Source organism: Acipenser ruthenus, chromosome 19 (genome assembly GCF_902713425.1).
Source record: "Acipenser ruthenus chromosome 19, fAciRut3.2 maternal haplotype, whole genome shotgun sequence".
In the NCBI taxonomy this organism is placed as follows: Eukaryota; Metazoa; Chordata; class Actinopteri; order Acipenseriformes; family Acipenseridae; genus Acipenser; species Acipenser ruthenus.
This window is the reverse complement of record NC_081207.1, coordinates 12,295,093-12,307,905: the sequence shown is the minus strand read 5'-3', so window position 1 is coordinate 12,307,905 and position 12,813 is coordinate 12,295,093. Positions and strand designations below refer to the sequence as shown.

General features: G+C 39.2%; 1 protein-coding gene across 2 annotated transcripts; it reads right to left on the bottom strand.

Moving 5' to 3' along the window:
• Positions 1-85: 85 nt before the first annotated feature.
• Positions 86-8,697, bottom strand: LOC117424798 (E3 ubiquitin-protein ligase TRIM65-like). 2 transcript variants are annotated; one of them, XM_034041505.3, is made up of 7 exons: positions 8,589-8,697; positions 6,915-7,348; positions 4,621-4,716; positions 3,799-4,032; positions 2,155-2,323; positions 1,405-1,494; positions 86-1,239 (listed from the first exon to the last, which is right to left on the bottom strand). In XM_034041505.3, the coding sequence occupies exons 2-7, from the start codon at positions 7,323-7,325 to the stop codon at positions 713-715; spliced, it is 1,527 nt and encodes a 508-aa protein (XP_033897396.2). In that variant the 5' UTR covers positions 7,326-7,348; positions 8,589-8,697; the 3' UTR covers positions 86-712. The 2 variants fall into 2 exon arrangements, with proteins under 2 accessions (XP_033897396.2, XP_033897397.2); XM_034041506.3 differs by having other exon boundaries at positions 6,915-7,327; positions 8,589-8,670.
• Positions 8,698-12,813: the final 4,116 nt, after the last annotated feature.

Genomic DNA, 12,813 nt, shown 5'->3' with positions numbered 1-12,813 from the left:
GACAGAGACAACAAGGTGTTTGCATCTCAGTAGACTAGTCCTGAATAAATAACTTCAAATAAATACATCGAGAGAGAGCCACAAGTTGCATTTCAGCCCAGTGGGCACTTTTATTTAAGATATAAATGCCAACAATGGTAATCCTCACTATACCCGCAAGAGTATTCTTCAGCCCACTATCCCAACAAGGAGTGTGTGCCTAATGTTTGAGTATTAAAACAGGTGGTTTCCCCCACAGTTCCAAGTTTAAAAATAAAAATACCTTTCAAAGCAAAACAACACTTCTGTGAATTAGAGAGGTGACTTCTAATCAGATCCTTTGATTTTGTCCGGTTTAAAAACATCTGTTTTTTTTCTACAATAACTTTTCTGTCTGGTCTGTATTCGAATTTGATTGCATTCAAGCATCCACACAAGGATTTAGGAAAGAAAGAAATGTTTTTGATTCTGATGTTTCAATGGAGCCATCGGGGTTTCTATGCCACCAAAAAAAGTCAGTTTGCATGCACATGAGAGTGCAATGGTACAGCATTCATCGTACCTGCAGCATTGGTCACAACATTTGGACAGCTAGAACAGTAAAGATGTTTTATTTGTAATTGCAAGCAGATATGCTGTATAATTCATCTAAAAAAATCCCTAATGGGACTCCCCTTTAATGAATGTTGCAGTGTAAATCAAAAACTAGAAGAAACAGTTCCCACGTTGTCTGTTATAAGAGTGTGACACTCACACCCTCCCCGATCCAGAAGGCTGGGTAGAGCGGCTGGCTGAAGACGGTGTGAAATGTGTGAAGGTGGTTCAGTTTACTCCCCACCCCGTAGAAGGTTAGGGTGCCTGCCGGGTAGTCCAGAAAGAGGCCAATTCTCTTGTAGTCATGCTCCCCCAGCCGTTCTTCTTTACCACCATGCAATGCAAAGCAGCAGCCTTTATTCAGCTGCAGGCTCCAGGACTCTTTGTTCATACCCAGATACCACTGTTTGTCCTTCTCCTTCCTCTTGATGGAGCTGTAGGCCACCCCCAGGTAGACCCACGGATGGGAGACTTCTACCTCCCAGTAGTGTTTCCCACCCTCCAGCCCCTCCGCACACAGCACCTGCCAGCAACAGCCCTCGAAACGGGCCTTGTGTGCAGGGACCTTCTGCACCCCTGTTGAGCTGTGTTCTGCTTTGTGGTTCTCACATGATAGCCTGATGTAGTTATGGGCTGTGTAGGGGTCAAAGGAAAGTGGGCGGTAATCTGCAACACAAGAAAAATACACAGTAAAGCATGTGTCATTTTCCTTAGTGGCTCACATACAACCACATCCAGTAATTAAGCTGGTAAAGGACCTGCTATTACTGGTGTGGCTGGATCAAAAGCAAATCACTGCCATGTCAATGATTGTTTTACACAAACACTTACGTGCTTGATAGCATTCCCCAATGGGAGACTTGGTGGAGACAGCGGGATTCACAGAGATGTCTTCAGTGCACCGCTTTTCCTTTGGAGAAACTGCAACAATAAAAAGAAAGAGTGAAGGGCTGAGGATATCAAATGGATAAATAACATGAACCTATAAAAGACAGTAAAGAGTGTGGACTACAAATCCAAGGTTATAATGAGGTTGTATAATGCACTGGTGAGATCGCACTTGGAATACTGTGTCCAATCCTGGTCACCATAGTTCTAAAGGGACATTGTGACCCTGGAGAGAGTCCAAAGAAGAACAACCAGACTAATCCCAGGGTTTAATGGACTGAGCTACAGAGATAGGCTGAAAGTACTGAATCTATTTAGCCTGGAACAAAGAAATCAGTCGGAATGGCCTCTTCCTGTTCGTACATGTTCTTATGTTCTGATCGCCCTCAGAATAACATGAAATGTTTATATAAACCTGCAAATATGAAGTCACAACATCAAAGGATTTCTAAGATTTGAGCCTGTGATAGCTTTGTAAAATAACTTGCACAAAAGGATGTATTTTCTCGTAAAATACCCACGATAAAACTTAACCAAAAGAATCACAGAATACAGTTCTGTACCGTGTATGAAGCCAATGATAAGGCACATGATACAGTGAGTTTCCAACTCTGCAGGCCTAACCACATCATTTGCTTTATTTGGAATAAGCAAGTACTGAGTGCTGTTAAATACCAATGGGCTTTGCCATACCTTGTACTTCTTGTGTGTCAGCAGGAGACGTCACTTTCTGTAAATCCTCTAAAACCAGTTTTGAGATCTTGGATACTATGTCAGTCACAGCAGTCATTTTAGCATCTAAATCCAAGGTAACAGTCAATGGAACTTCCTTCAAGGGTGGCTGTTCAATGAACTGAGACTCCTGTATGGAATTATGGGAATAGTCAGGTGAAGGTTTCTGGATTTTATGTTAATACAAATAAAAAAGGCGTGAAAGCCATAAGGCATTTGAAATATTGCTGTGGTCAAGGCTTACAAGCTTTAGCAAACCCCGGCCTGTGTCAGACAATTACATTGGAAGTGCATGATGGTTAATTCACATACAAAATACAAAATAATTACAAATGCCATAGCGAGAACATATTGGACATTGGGCATTTTTTCAAAGCATTTACTCAGGTCTTTATTAACGCTTATTTTTTTAAACAGGTAAAATAGCTGTTAATTTTACAAAACTAGAACCAAACAATTGAGTAATAGCATCCCAGTTCTCTTCAGCACACTGAAGGTACAGTACACCCTCGCTATAATGCCCTTCATATAACAAACCTGGACCCTGGACCCGAAATAAAAAATAAATTAAAAAAAGATACTATAAACACACACTGTCAACATCGCGGTCTGTACGCATGGGATGCCACCTCCGCAGCGAAGTCAACTCTTTTGTCTTACTCCAAAACTAAAATCATTTCATGTTGCAACAAAGCTGGAAACCATATTAATCGTTTGAAAAAAGCTGTAACGCAGGCATATCTCTGTCGTGAATATAGGTTGTCAAAAAGCACTGTTTTTTTGGCTTGTTCAGCAACCATGACGTATAGCAAAATTGATTAAAGAAAAAAACAACAAAAAACTTGAAGATCTGATGAACTTTTCATATCGGGTTGATTTGGAATAAAAACTCAGTTTGGGATTCTTGCATGTTGGATAAAGATTTGGTGCCCTTTGAAACGATTCGTGTCAGATTGATTTTGAATAAAAGTTTAGCTTCAATTCGGGATTTTTTGCTTTTTGTACTGCGTTTTAATTTTTTAACGAATAGGACAAAGCAGAGACAGAACATTGCATACATGAGACAAACAGGCACATGTAATTCTACTTTTATTCACAATCTCATCTCATTAACTTACTCCAAAAGTTTATCGTTCATTGTCCTTTTGCTATAACAACCCCTTCGATATAACGAACAAAAGGCTTGGACCCCAATAGGTTTGTTATAGCGAGGGTGTACTGTATTTTTTTCTCATTTTGTAACATTGACATTCTCCTTTCAATAAATAGGACCTGAACTGAACTGAAATCCTGGTCCCCAGAGGTGAAAGGCATGACAATCTTGTGGGTTAACCTTGTCATATAATTTACATGTGTATCTGAGCAAAGCAAAGTTTGGTTGCTTGAGTATACATGAGGTCAGTCCCACGATCAGTCTCTAACTCTAGACCTGTAACTTTTTTTTAACGTACTCTCTTCTTTTAATAAGAAGTATGTCTGTGACGTTCACCCACCACCATGTCTGTAAATAAACAAAAAAAGAACTGTACAAAACCTCCTTAAAAAAACAGTATTACGTTTACCTTCCTCTTCATACACCAGTAGTCCCAAATGTCCCCAAACTACCTGCAGAAATTGGACATCGTCTTGTTTTTTGAGCAGGGCCTCAGTCTGTTCCCGATGCTTTTTCAGTGTCTCAGCACTCTGCTCAAGTTGATGTAGATTCTCCTCAGCCCGGCTCAGCTCTCTCCCCTTCTCCTGCTCCACATAATGTGCCATGGCCTCCTGGCACTGCTTCACATTCTTTAGCAGCTGGCAGAACTTATTAGACAACCACTCTGCTGTGCACTCTGACAATGCCTGGGCAGAGAAGAACAGAGTGAAGGGGGGGGGGGGATCAATCATCTACTAGGAACCAGACGAGCTTCAAGATTATACATGTTATGTTCTTATGTTTTTTATGCTGTTAGTCTAGTTGATCTACTTTAGACTCAACACATTGATGAGGACTGAATGTATTCTGTGGTATTGTTTGTGGCTTTGAAGAGAGTCCAGCAAAGCACAGGGAAATCCCTGGGCTTAGAGGTATGAGTTACAAAGACAGGTTGAGAGAACAGAATCAGTTCATACCTAGAACAAATTAGGGTTAGAATAATTTCTTATTATACCTTTATGAGTTACCAAACCATGTTGTTGCTTGACAAAGTTCTGGGATCACTCAGCTACAGTAGTAGGAATAGGGTGAGCTTTGATAGACCTGCTCTCACTTCATAAGTATAATAGTATTATGTTCTACCACATCACACATACCACATGACGGCTGCAACATGTTAATCAAATTGATGCATGCGTGACTGCAACTACAAAGGTAATTATATGAGCTAGAAGTACTTTACCCTCTCGTCTACAAAGCAGATCAAGATACATTGGAGTGAATTGTAAAAATACCTTTGCTGTGTCAATGTTTTCCTTCAGCTCTGCAATGTTCTTTTCAGTCAGTTCAATCTGTAGGTCCACTTTTTTGCTGTTTTTTATCAGTTTTGTCTACAAAAAACAGGGTATTTATTACATATAGCATAGACCGAAGACATTCATTTTGTATCAAGACTGGTATCACATTCAGTGTTGTACTGGTCTTGCCAGTCACTCATTCAGGAACCCAGATTTGGAGTAAAATGAAGAACATATATACCAACCAGTCATTCTATATTGTAATAAATGATACAATTGTGGGTATGACTGTACAGATATTTAGTGATAAAGGTTTTCGATTAGAGTTAAGTGTTCAATAAATATATAACTGCTACACCTATGAGACAGATTGTATGTTAAAATAATTCTCCAATACAGGTATATGAACATGGATCGCTATCTATTCAGGGATAGATATTTAGTAGGACAGTAGTCCAGGAAGAGGAAAACGTGCAACGCTCCATAAGTTTATCCTCAATCCCAGTAAAACTGGGGAAGAGGAGTTTGTTGCCGGATAACTACAGACTACTAGCTCGCAAAATATCTTGGTATTCCTGAATAGATAACTATCTCCTCTTTAATTAATAAATAAATAAATAAATAAATAAATAAATAAATAAATAAATACATACATACATAGATAATGTAACAAAGTAATATGCAGTCTGTCCCACAACTGCAACGGTATCCTAAATATGCTCCACTTGAAAGATATGTTGTTTCTGTAACTTGTGTAGGTATTGTATAATGTCTGATAGCATAACACTGGCATGTGAAGAACATTTATTTTTTTATTTTAATGTGCATGCTGGTATTTATTTAAATTAAAAAATAGCCAGCTTCCCACGTCATTTATATATACAGTATATACAAAGATAGAAGCTTCAAAATGTCTTTTTAAAATGTATTTTACTATTCCAGTATATAGTTCGAGGTTCTGCATCTTGTGACAGGGTGCCCATCCGTTGTGTGTATTTTATGTATGTATGATTATTGTTATCATTTGCATTATTATTATTATTATTATTATTATTATTATTATTATTATTATTATTATTATTATTATTATTAAGGAGAGTAAGAGTAAATGCTACCAACCAGCGAACAAGGTACTTGTAAATTATAAAAAAAGTGTATTTATAGTTTGTGTTTTGTTTTACTTTGGGCAGAGATCCCTTGGTGTATTTTGTTTAAACTATGTCTAATAAAAAGCTGAGCGCTACTGCGTTCAATTTAGCCCTGTACGTTCTATTGTTTTGGTTTCATTTCCTGGTCAGACGGTACCACCCACACGCACCACTCAAGCCATCTATGACAATCTCAAAAATCATTTTTTCTCTAAATCTGCCTTTACCTGGCTTTGCGCTTATCTGAAGAATCCTAGGTGCTGGCGCTGCAGCCTTCCTCATTCCATTCAAGTCATATGACAAGATGACCTATGTGTAAAGTGAACTTGTCATAAGATTTGAATGGCATGAGGATGGCACTTCAGGGCTGGCATTTATGATTCTTCAGACAAGCTAAAAACTAGTTAAAGCCTATTCAGGGTCAATACATAGATAATCTTGTTAATCGCAGGAAACTTCTAAAAAAGAATATACTTCTTGTAAAGTCTATTTCATTCTCATGATGAAATGACCCATCACAAAAACAACCATTAAAAAGGATCAGCTGGCTCCCGAGTGGCACATCCAGTAAAAGCACTTGCTAGAGTGCAGGATGCGCTCTATAGCCTGGACATCGCCGGTTCGAGTCCAGGCTATTCCACAGCCGTCCGTGGACGGGAGCTCCGAGGGGGCGGCGCTCAATTGGCCGAGCGTCGTCCGGGGGAGGGAGGGTTAGGTCGGCCAGGGTGTCCTCGGCTCACCGCACACCAGTGACCCCTGTAGTCTGGCCGGGCGCCTGCAGGCTTGCCTGTAAGCTGCCCAGAGCTGCGTTGTCCTCCGACGCTGTAGCTCTGAGGCGGCTGCACGGTGAGTCTGCAGAGTGTAAAGAAGCGGGCGGCTGACGGCACACGCTTCGGAGGACAGCGTGTGTTCATCTTCGCCCCTCCCGAGTCAGCGCATGGGTGGTAGCGGTGAGCTGAGCCTAAAAATAATTGGGCATTTCAAATTGGGGAGAAAATAATAAAAAAAAATTGATTGGCAACGACTAAATTAAAAAAAAAAAAAAAAAAGGATCAGCTAACAATGAGATCTACAGATAAACTTGTTAAAAAAAGCGTAGATCTGTAATATCAAGATGGGCTGAAATAAGACATTGTACTGTACCTCTCTGCCTTTTCTCTCGTCCTCCACCAGGACCTTCTTGTGTGTGCTGCATTCCTTGATGACGCAAGCACAGCAGATGCACATCTTATCAACCTCACAATAGAGGTCCATTGCTTTGCCGTGCCGACTGCACAGCCCTGTTGCCGCTCTGCTAACACTAGGAGGCCCCAGGCTTTTCACACTGTCTTCTTTCCGCTTCTTGTCCACCAAGTCAGACAAGTCGATGTTCTTCTTTAGCTCAGGCCTCGACTGGAAGCTTCGACGGCATTGCGGGCAGGCACTCTCCTTCTCTTCTTTGCCAGCCTTGTCCCAGTGCTCAGAAATACACTTCATACAAAAGTTGTGTCCGCAGGGGATGGTGACTGGAGTCTTGTACAGATCCAGGCAGATTGCGCAATCCAGGTTGTCCATTGCTGTAAAAAGGCCTTTCCTGACTAAATATGAACATAACATGAATACATATAGACTGTGATAAATATACACTGTAATAAATATACACTAATATCTTATAACAATAAAATAAAGCCATGTTTCCATTTACCACTGGAACTGAATTGAAAGTGATTTGAAATAAGGACTGATTTCATTTCCATCAGCAGCAAATCAAGATCAAATCTATTTCAATTGGGACTCTGTCAGCCCCAGTTAGGGGCACACCTCTCCATATCGTGTTAATGATGAAATTTACTTAATGAGCATCCAATGCGAAGGACAATACAGGTGTATTTTAAATCTCACACTGAAAAAATATATAACGTAGGCTGAACATGAAGGCTATTTTATACTGTCAGCTGAATAATGGAGGTTGGTGAATTCATTTATAAATAGCAATTATACAAAAATGTGATACAGATGGTCCTTGGCTTTAGTGTAATGTTTGGTTGCAAACTGGATTGTCCATTGAACCAGCGGCAACACCAGTTTCATGAGTTTCAAGAGACATGAGTTTTAGAGACTGCTTTCATGGTGCAGATGGAAACGTGGCATAAAATCAATCGACTGGTCGGTTCTAAAGTGGAACTCGGAGGGTTTTATCTGTGTCCATCACATCATCAGTGGTGTGAATCTAGTCATAGCTCCTCTATGTTCTTAATGTGTATCTCAAACGGACTTTACTAAACAGAGACGTCAATGGGAGTACAGCGTACTATATAAATGCAAGAATTATTGTACTAATATATATATATATATATATATATATATATATATATATATATATATATATATATATATATATATATACACACACACCTACGTTACTGAATAAAATGAAAAGTATTTTAAAATATTTAGTACTTTACTAAAGTCTATAACTAGACATCACATACAATACCTTAAGCTACTGTCCACAATCAAATTAATACATTTTTGTTAACCTTTTTTTGCGAAAACAGCAGCCACTATAAGAGCTGTACTTTTCAAAGCAGTTGTCGTCCTACACTCAAACAATTATTATTATATATTTTTTTTTTAATCAACAAAACTCAGTCCAGTACGATTTCAAATGGCGTATATATAAACAGGAAGTAAGTCAAACTATTTTTATAGCATTGCCCCCAACCGAGTAGCACACACACTCCTTCTTGCATGACATTAAAAATACAATGCAGCTTAACGTTGCTAAACTAAAAACTAATTTATAATAATGTTAAACACAGAGAATACAGCACTGACCACAAAGAGAAGCAAGCTTTTGCTAGGTACCATGACACGGGCCCGTGTTTTGGGATGGACCCGCATAACAGTCTCGCGTTTTGATTGGTCCCTGTCTGTCACAGGAATGTGACGTCAACACGAGTGGGGAAAGCTTGAGGCATTGTGACCGGAGAGAAAGAGAGAGAGTTTATTTCCAGAATCTTTCAATTAAAATATAATGTGGTATTTTGCTGTACTAATATAACAAACTATGGGCGACTATTACTTTATATAAATTGTCATGTTATGCTTATGTTAGGCTTTCTGTGCTGATCAACTTTTTTTCTTTCAAATAATATATCTATAATCGTTTGAGTGATTTATTTTTATTTCATATATATATATCGTGCCCACTATTACAGTTGTGTCACATGATTCGTTAGTTTATCTGTAATGTAATCACAGTTTTACATAGAGACTGTTCATTCTCTGAGCCGCTTTGCTTTTTGTCCAACATTCGGGGCCGATTTGGTATTCAGATAACGTCCCAAATTCTGGGACGATTGGGTTCAGATGTCCGAAATACTTTGCCAATTTGGTGTTTAGATAAAGTCCCAAATTCTCGACCGCTTTGCTTTTTTGAATTCAGCACAGTTTTTGGGATATTCTGATCAGCTGACTGCCGAGTTTCTAAATCATACATGCTCAGTTTACCATAAAAAAGTACACGAGAACTGGGTCGTGAATTCATTTAAGAGTAACCCTTAGTACATGAATCAAAGTTAATGTATTGTTTTACTCTCCCCAGAAAACTTTTTTTTTTTTTTTTTTATGAAGAAACAGAAATAAAATGTAAATGTTAAAAAAACGTATTTCTTTATTACAATGAAGAAACTATAATATTAAAACACATTTTTGAGAAGGAACATGGTATTCCAAAAAAAGGACATCCCATTTTCTTATGTAATGTCTATCAATATATTGTAGCATTTCGGGTTCTTTTTGGGACAGAAATGAGACTGCAGCCGTGAGTAGATGAAAGCTCAAGCCGTTTAGTTTTTTCAATAATTCAATAATCACAAAATAAAATCATAAAGGGAGGGAAAGGGAACTGGGAGTTGAAAATGAAAATAAATTATTGTAGTAGTTTTTCATTTACCCTGACCTTTCTCACTCAATCTCCCCCGAACACAACCTTCTCTCACACTCTTGTTCTCCCAAATCCTCCTGGTATATGCCCTCGCTTCCCCCCAATTGTTACAAGATATCACATTATTTTTTACACACTAATTTTACATACAATTACTCATTTATACAGTTGGGTTTTTTTTTACTGGACCAGTCTAGGTAAAGTACCTTGCTCAAGGATACAGCAGCACTGTCCTCCACCTGGGACAGAACCCACGACTCTCCGGTCAGGAGTCCAGAGCCCTAACCACTACTCCACACTGCTGCCCTTATAAAGTAAAACAACTGCTTTAATGAATTTGCATGCATCTATTTCAGTGCAATGTAGTTTCTTCATTGTAATAAAGATATGTTTTTTTAACATTTACATTTTATTTCTGTTTCTTCATAAAAACAATAATATTTTCTGGGGAGATTAAAACAATACATTAACTATGATTCATGTACTAAGGGTTACTTTTAAATGAATTCACGACCCAGTTCTTCTGTACTTTTTATCTATAACAAAAACAGATGTAAAAAAACAAGTTAGAAAAACGCAACAGCCGTTTAAAGGGGTGATATCAAACACAAAAGTCCAAGTTAGGAGAAGCAATTAGGCCAATCTTGTCAAGCATCAAGCAAATAGGCACAATTGGAAAGGTGCCGGGGCCCAAGATTCACACAATTCTTGCTTCTAACTTGGCGCCTTTTTTTGATCGCTTCGCTTGAAATGCCCACTTTATCGCTCCACTTGAAATGCGCAGTGGCGCAGCGGGCTAAGGTCATGTGCTCTTCAAGAACGTCATGTTGCAAGTTCAAACCACTTGAAATGTTCTTTGTATGACTTGAAGTGACTGAGACATACTCACACACACTGAGACTGTGTGTGTTGTAGTGTGTGTGTGTTTCTCAGTGTATGTGTGTCTCGGTGTGTGTCTCAGTGTGTGCGTGTGTTTCTCAGTGTGTGTCTCAGTGTGTGTGTATGTCAGTTTATGTGTGTGTGCCTCAGTGTGTGTGTGTGTGTGTGTGTGTCTCAGTGTGTGTATGTCTCAGTGTGTCTGTGTGTGTCTTAGAGTGTGTGTGTGTGTGTGTGTCTCAGTCACATCAAGTCATACAAAGAGCATTATAACAATATTTCTATTTTGGTAGGTATTGATATATTGATATTTACATAGGTACAAAACTACAATGTTATAAATGGTTCAAAAGGTACATATCCATAATTTATTAGTATACTAACACATTTTAATGCTGGGAAAAAACATTATTCTCCTTGATATAGTGGTGTTATGAAGTTAGGCTAAGGCATTTGTAAAGCATTAGATCTCTTCATAAAATGCCATATACATTTCGTTTGCATTTCTTGACCATGGTTTGACTTCAATAAGTGCATCATTTGCATGCACCCATTTTCCAGTAGCACCCACAGCAAGAACAGACACATAGTGTCCTGAAGTAAAATTATGTCCTTGGTGTATGATAATGGAATCTAATTGGTAATTCCTGTTGTCCACAGTGATTGTGCTCTTCTTCACAGCAGTAAACTTAGCATTGTGTCACTTGGGTGCGGTCTGGTTTGGTTTCCCAAAGCATAAGTTGGACTGCAATCAGTCTCCCTGCTGATTGAATAAGTTCACGTTTCATGATTGGAGACATTTTGCATTGCCTACATTTGCTACCAGGAATCATTGCCCGTTTGTCATTTCTATAAATGAGTTCTTCCAAACACATAGAATCTGTACCAGCAAGTACATGTAGAGGATAAATATGCAACACCTCTCGGTTTGATGAGCAGTAGTTACATGTAGTACATAGAATGTCATGACTTATTGTGACTGAAACCATGCAAGATACTTCAGGACAAATCTCAGACAATTTGGTGAGAAACTCTGCAACATGTTGCTCCTCACCTCTATTGAAAGGCTCTCCTAAGAAGTGACAAATATCCATAGTAGTTAGAGACGCAGTGGATGGCAAGTGATCCTATTTATGAACAAAGCTCCTGATAGCCTCTTGTTGACTGTGTTTTAATGAATCCTTCAGCGGTTGCAAGTGAAGGTGGCACTGCAATGTTACATTTGCATAGCATGAGGTGAAATTGGGGTTGCTCAAGCCTCTGAATGGATGTGTAAGTGCAATGTTCTCTTAGAAGACTGAGGCTTTTGCTGTTCCTGAACATTAATGATGGCTCGGTGAATGAAATGCACATGATCTTTTACCTTGTGTCCCTTGTGCGTGTTAGTCTCCTTCAAGCTTTTCAACTTCGAACAATAAATCCCTCTGAGCCGGTGGTACTCTTCAACTGCAGTTTGACATGTGTAGATGCAGCTGGGGTCAAGGTGGATACCGCTTAAGGAAGTAATTGTGGAAAGTGCAACAAAACTTTGTCCACAGGAGAAAATGGAGTTACCACGATCCATCATAACTGTTTTTAGAGTCATCCCCTGACATTTGTGAATGGTGATTGCATGAGCACCAATGACTGGGAACTGCTCTCGAACAATGTAGACTCTATCCATGATTTCAAACTTTGAGCATAAATGTTGAAAGGTATGGGTGACTCCATTGTTAAATTTGATGGTTATGGTTTTGAGCATATGTGGCAGGATAGCCGCAGAGGGAAGACTCAGAGACAGAAAACGCTGTGAAACAAAAATATTTAAAATTGACAAAAAACACAAATAAACAGGCACGAAGGCCAAACAAAAAGGTATAAACACAAGGTTTCAAACAAAACACTGGAACAAAATAAATCAAATTAAACAAGTATTTCTACAGACAACACTTACTCTGTGTCTCTCAAACAAAAGCACTCCAAACCACACTCCCAGACAAAGGGTTACAGCTGTCTTTTATGGTCTGTGGCTGGAGCCCAATTAACCAATAATTAGCAATTAAGGTTCAAGCCACATTCACACATGTATTTTGCAGGAAGGAATTTAACCCCCTCCCCCCACAAATTATAGGGGCGAGCTGGCACCCCATCACATCCACCACCCCCCCCCCCCCCCCCTTGTGCGCAGCACACTTGGGCCCAACGGCCACCTCCCTCCTTTGTCCCAAAGTCCCGGACGAAGGGAAGCATGGGTCCTAG

Bases quoted from the DNA above. Each gene is read 5' to 3' on its own strand.
- LOC117424798 (XM_034041505.3), bottom strand. From the start codon at position 7,325: ATGGACAACCTGGATTGCGCAATCTGCCTGGATCTGTACAAGACTCCA. The intron at 4,033-4,620 runs GTATTTTTACAA...TTCTCTGCCCAG, and splicing joins AAAACATTGACACAGCAAAG to GCATTGTCAGAGTGCACAGC. The intron at 1,495-2,154 runs GTATGGCAAAGC...TTATTGTTGCAG, and splicing joins TGACACACAAGAAGTACAAG to TTTCTCCAAAGGAAAAGCGG.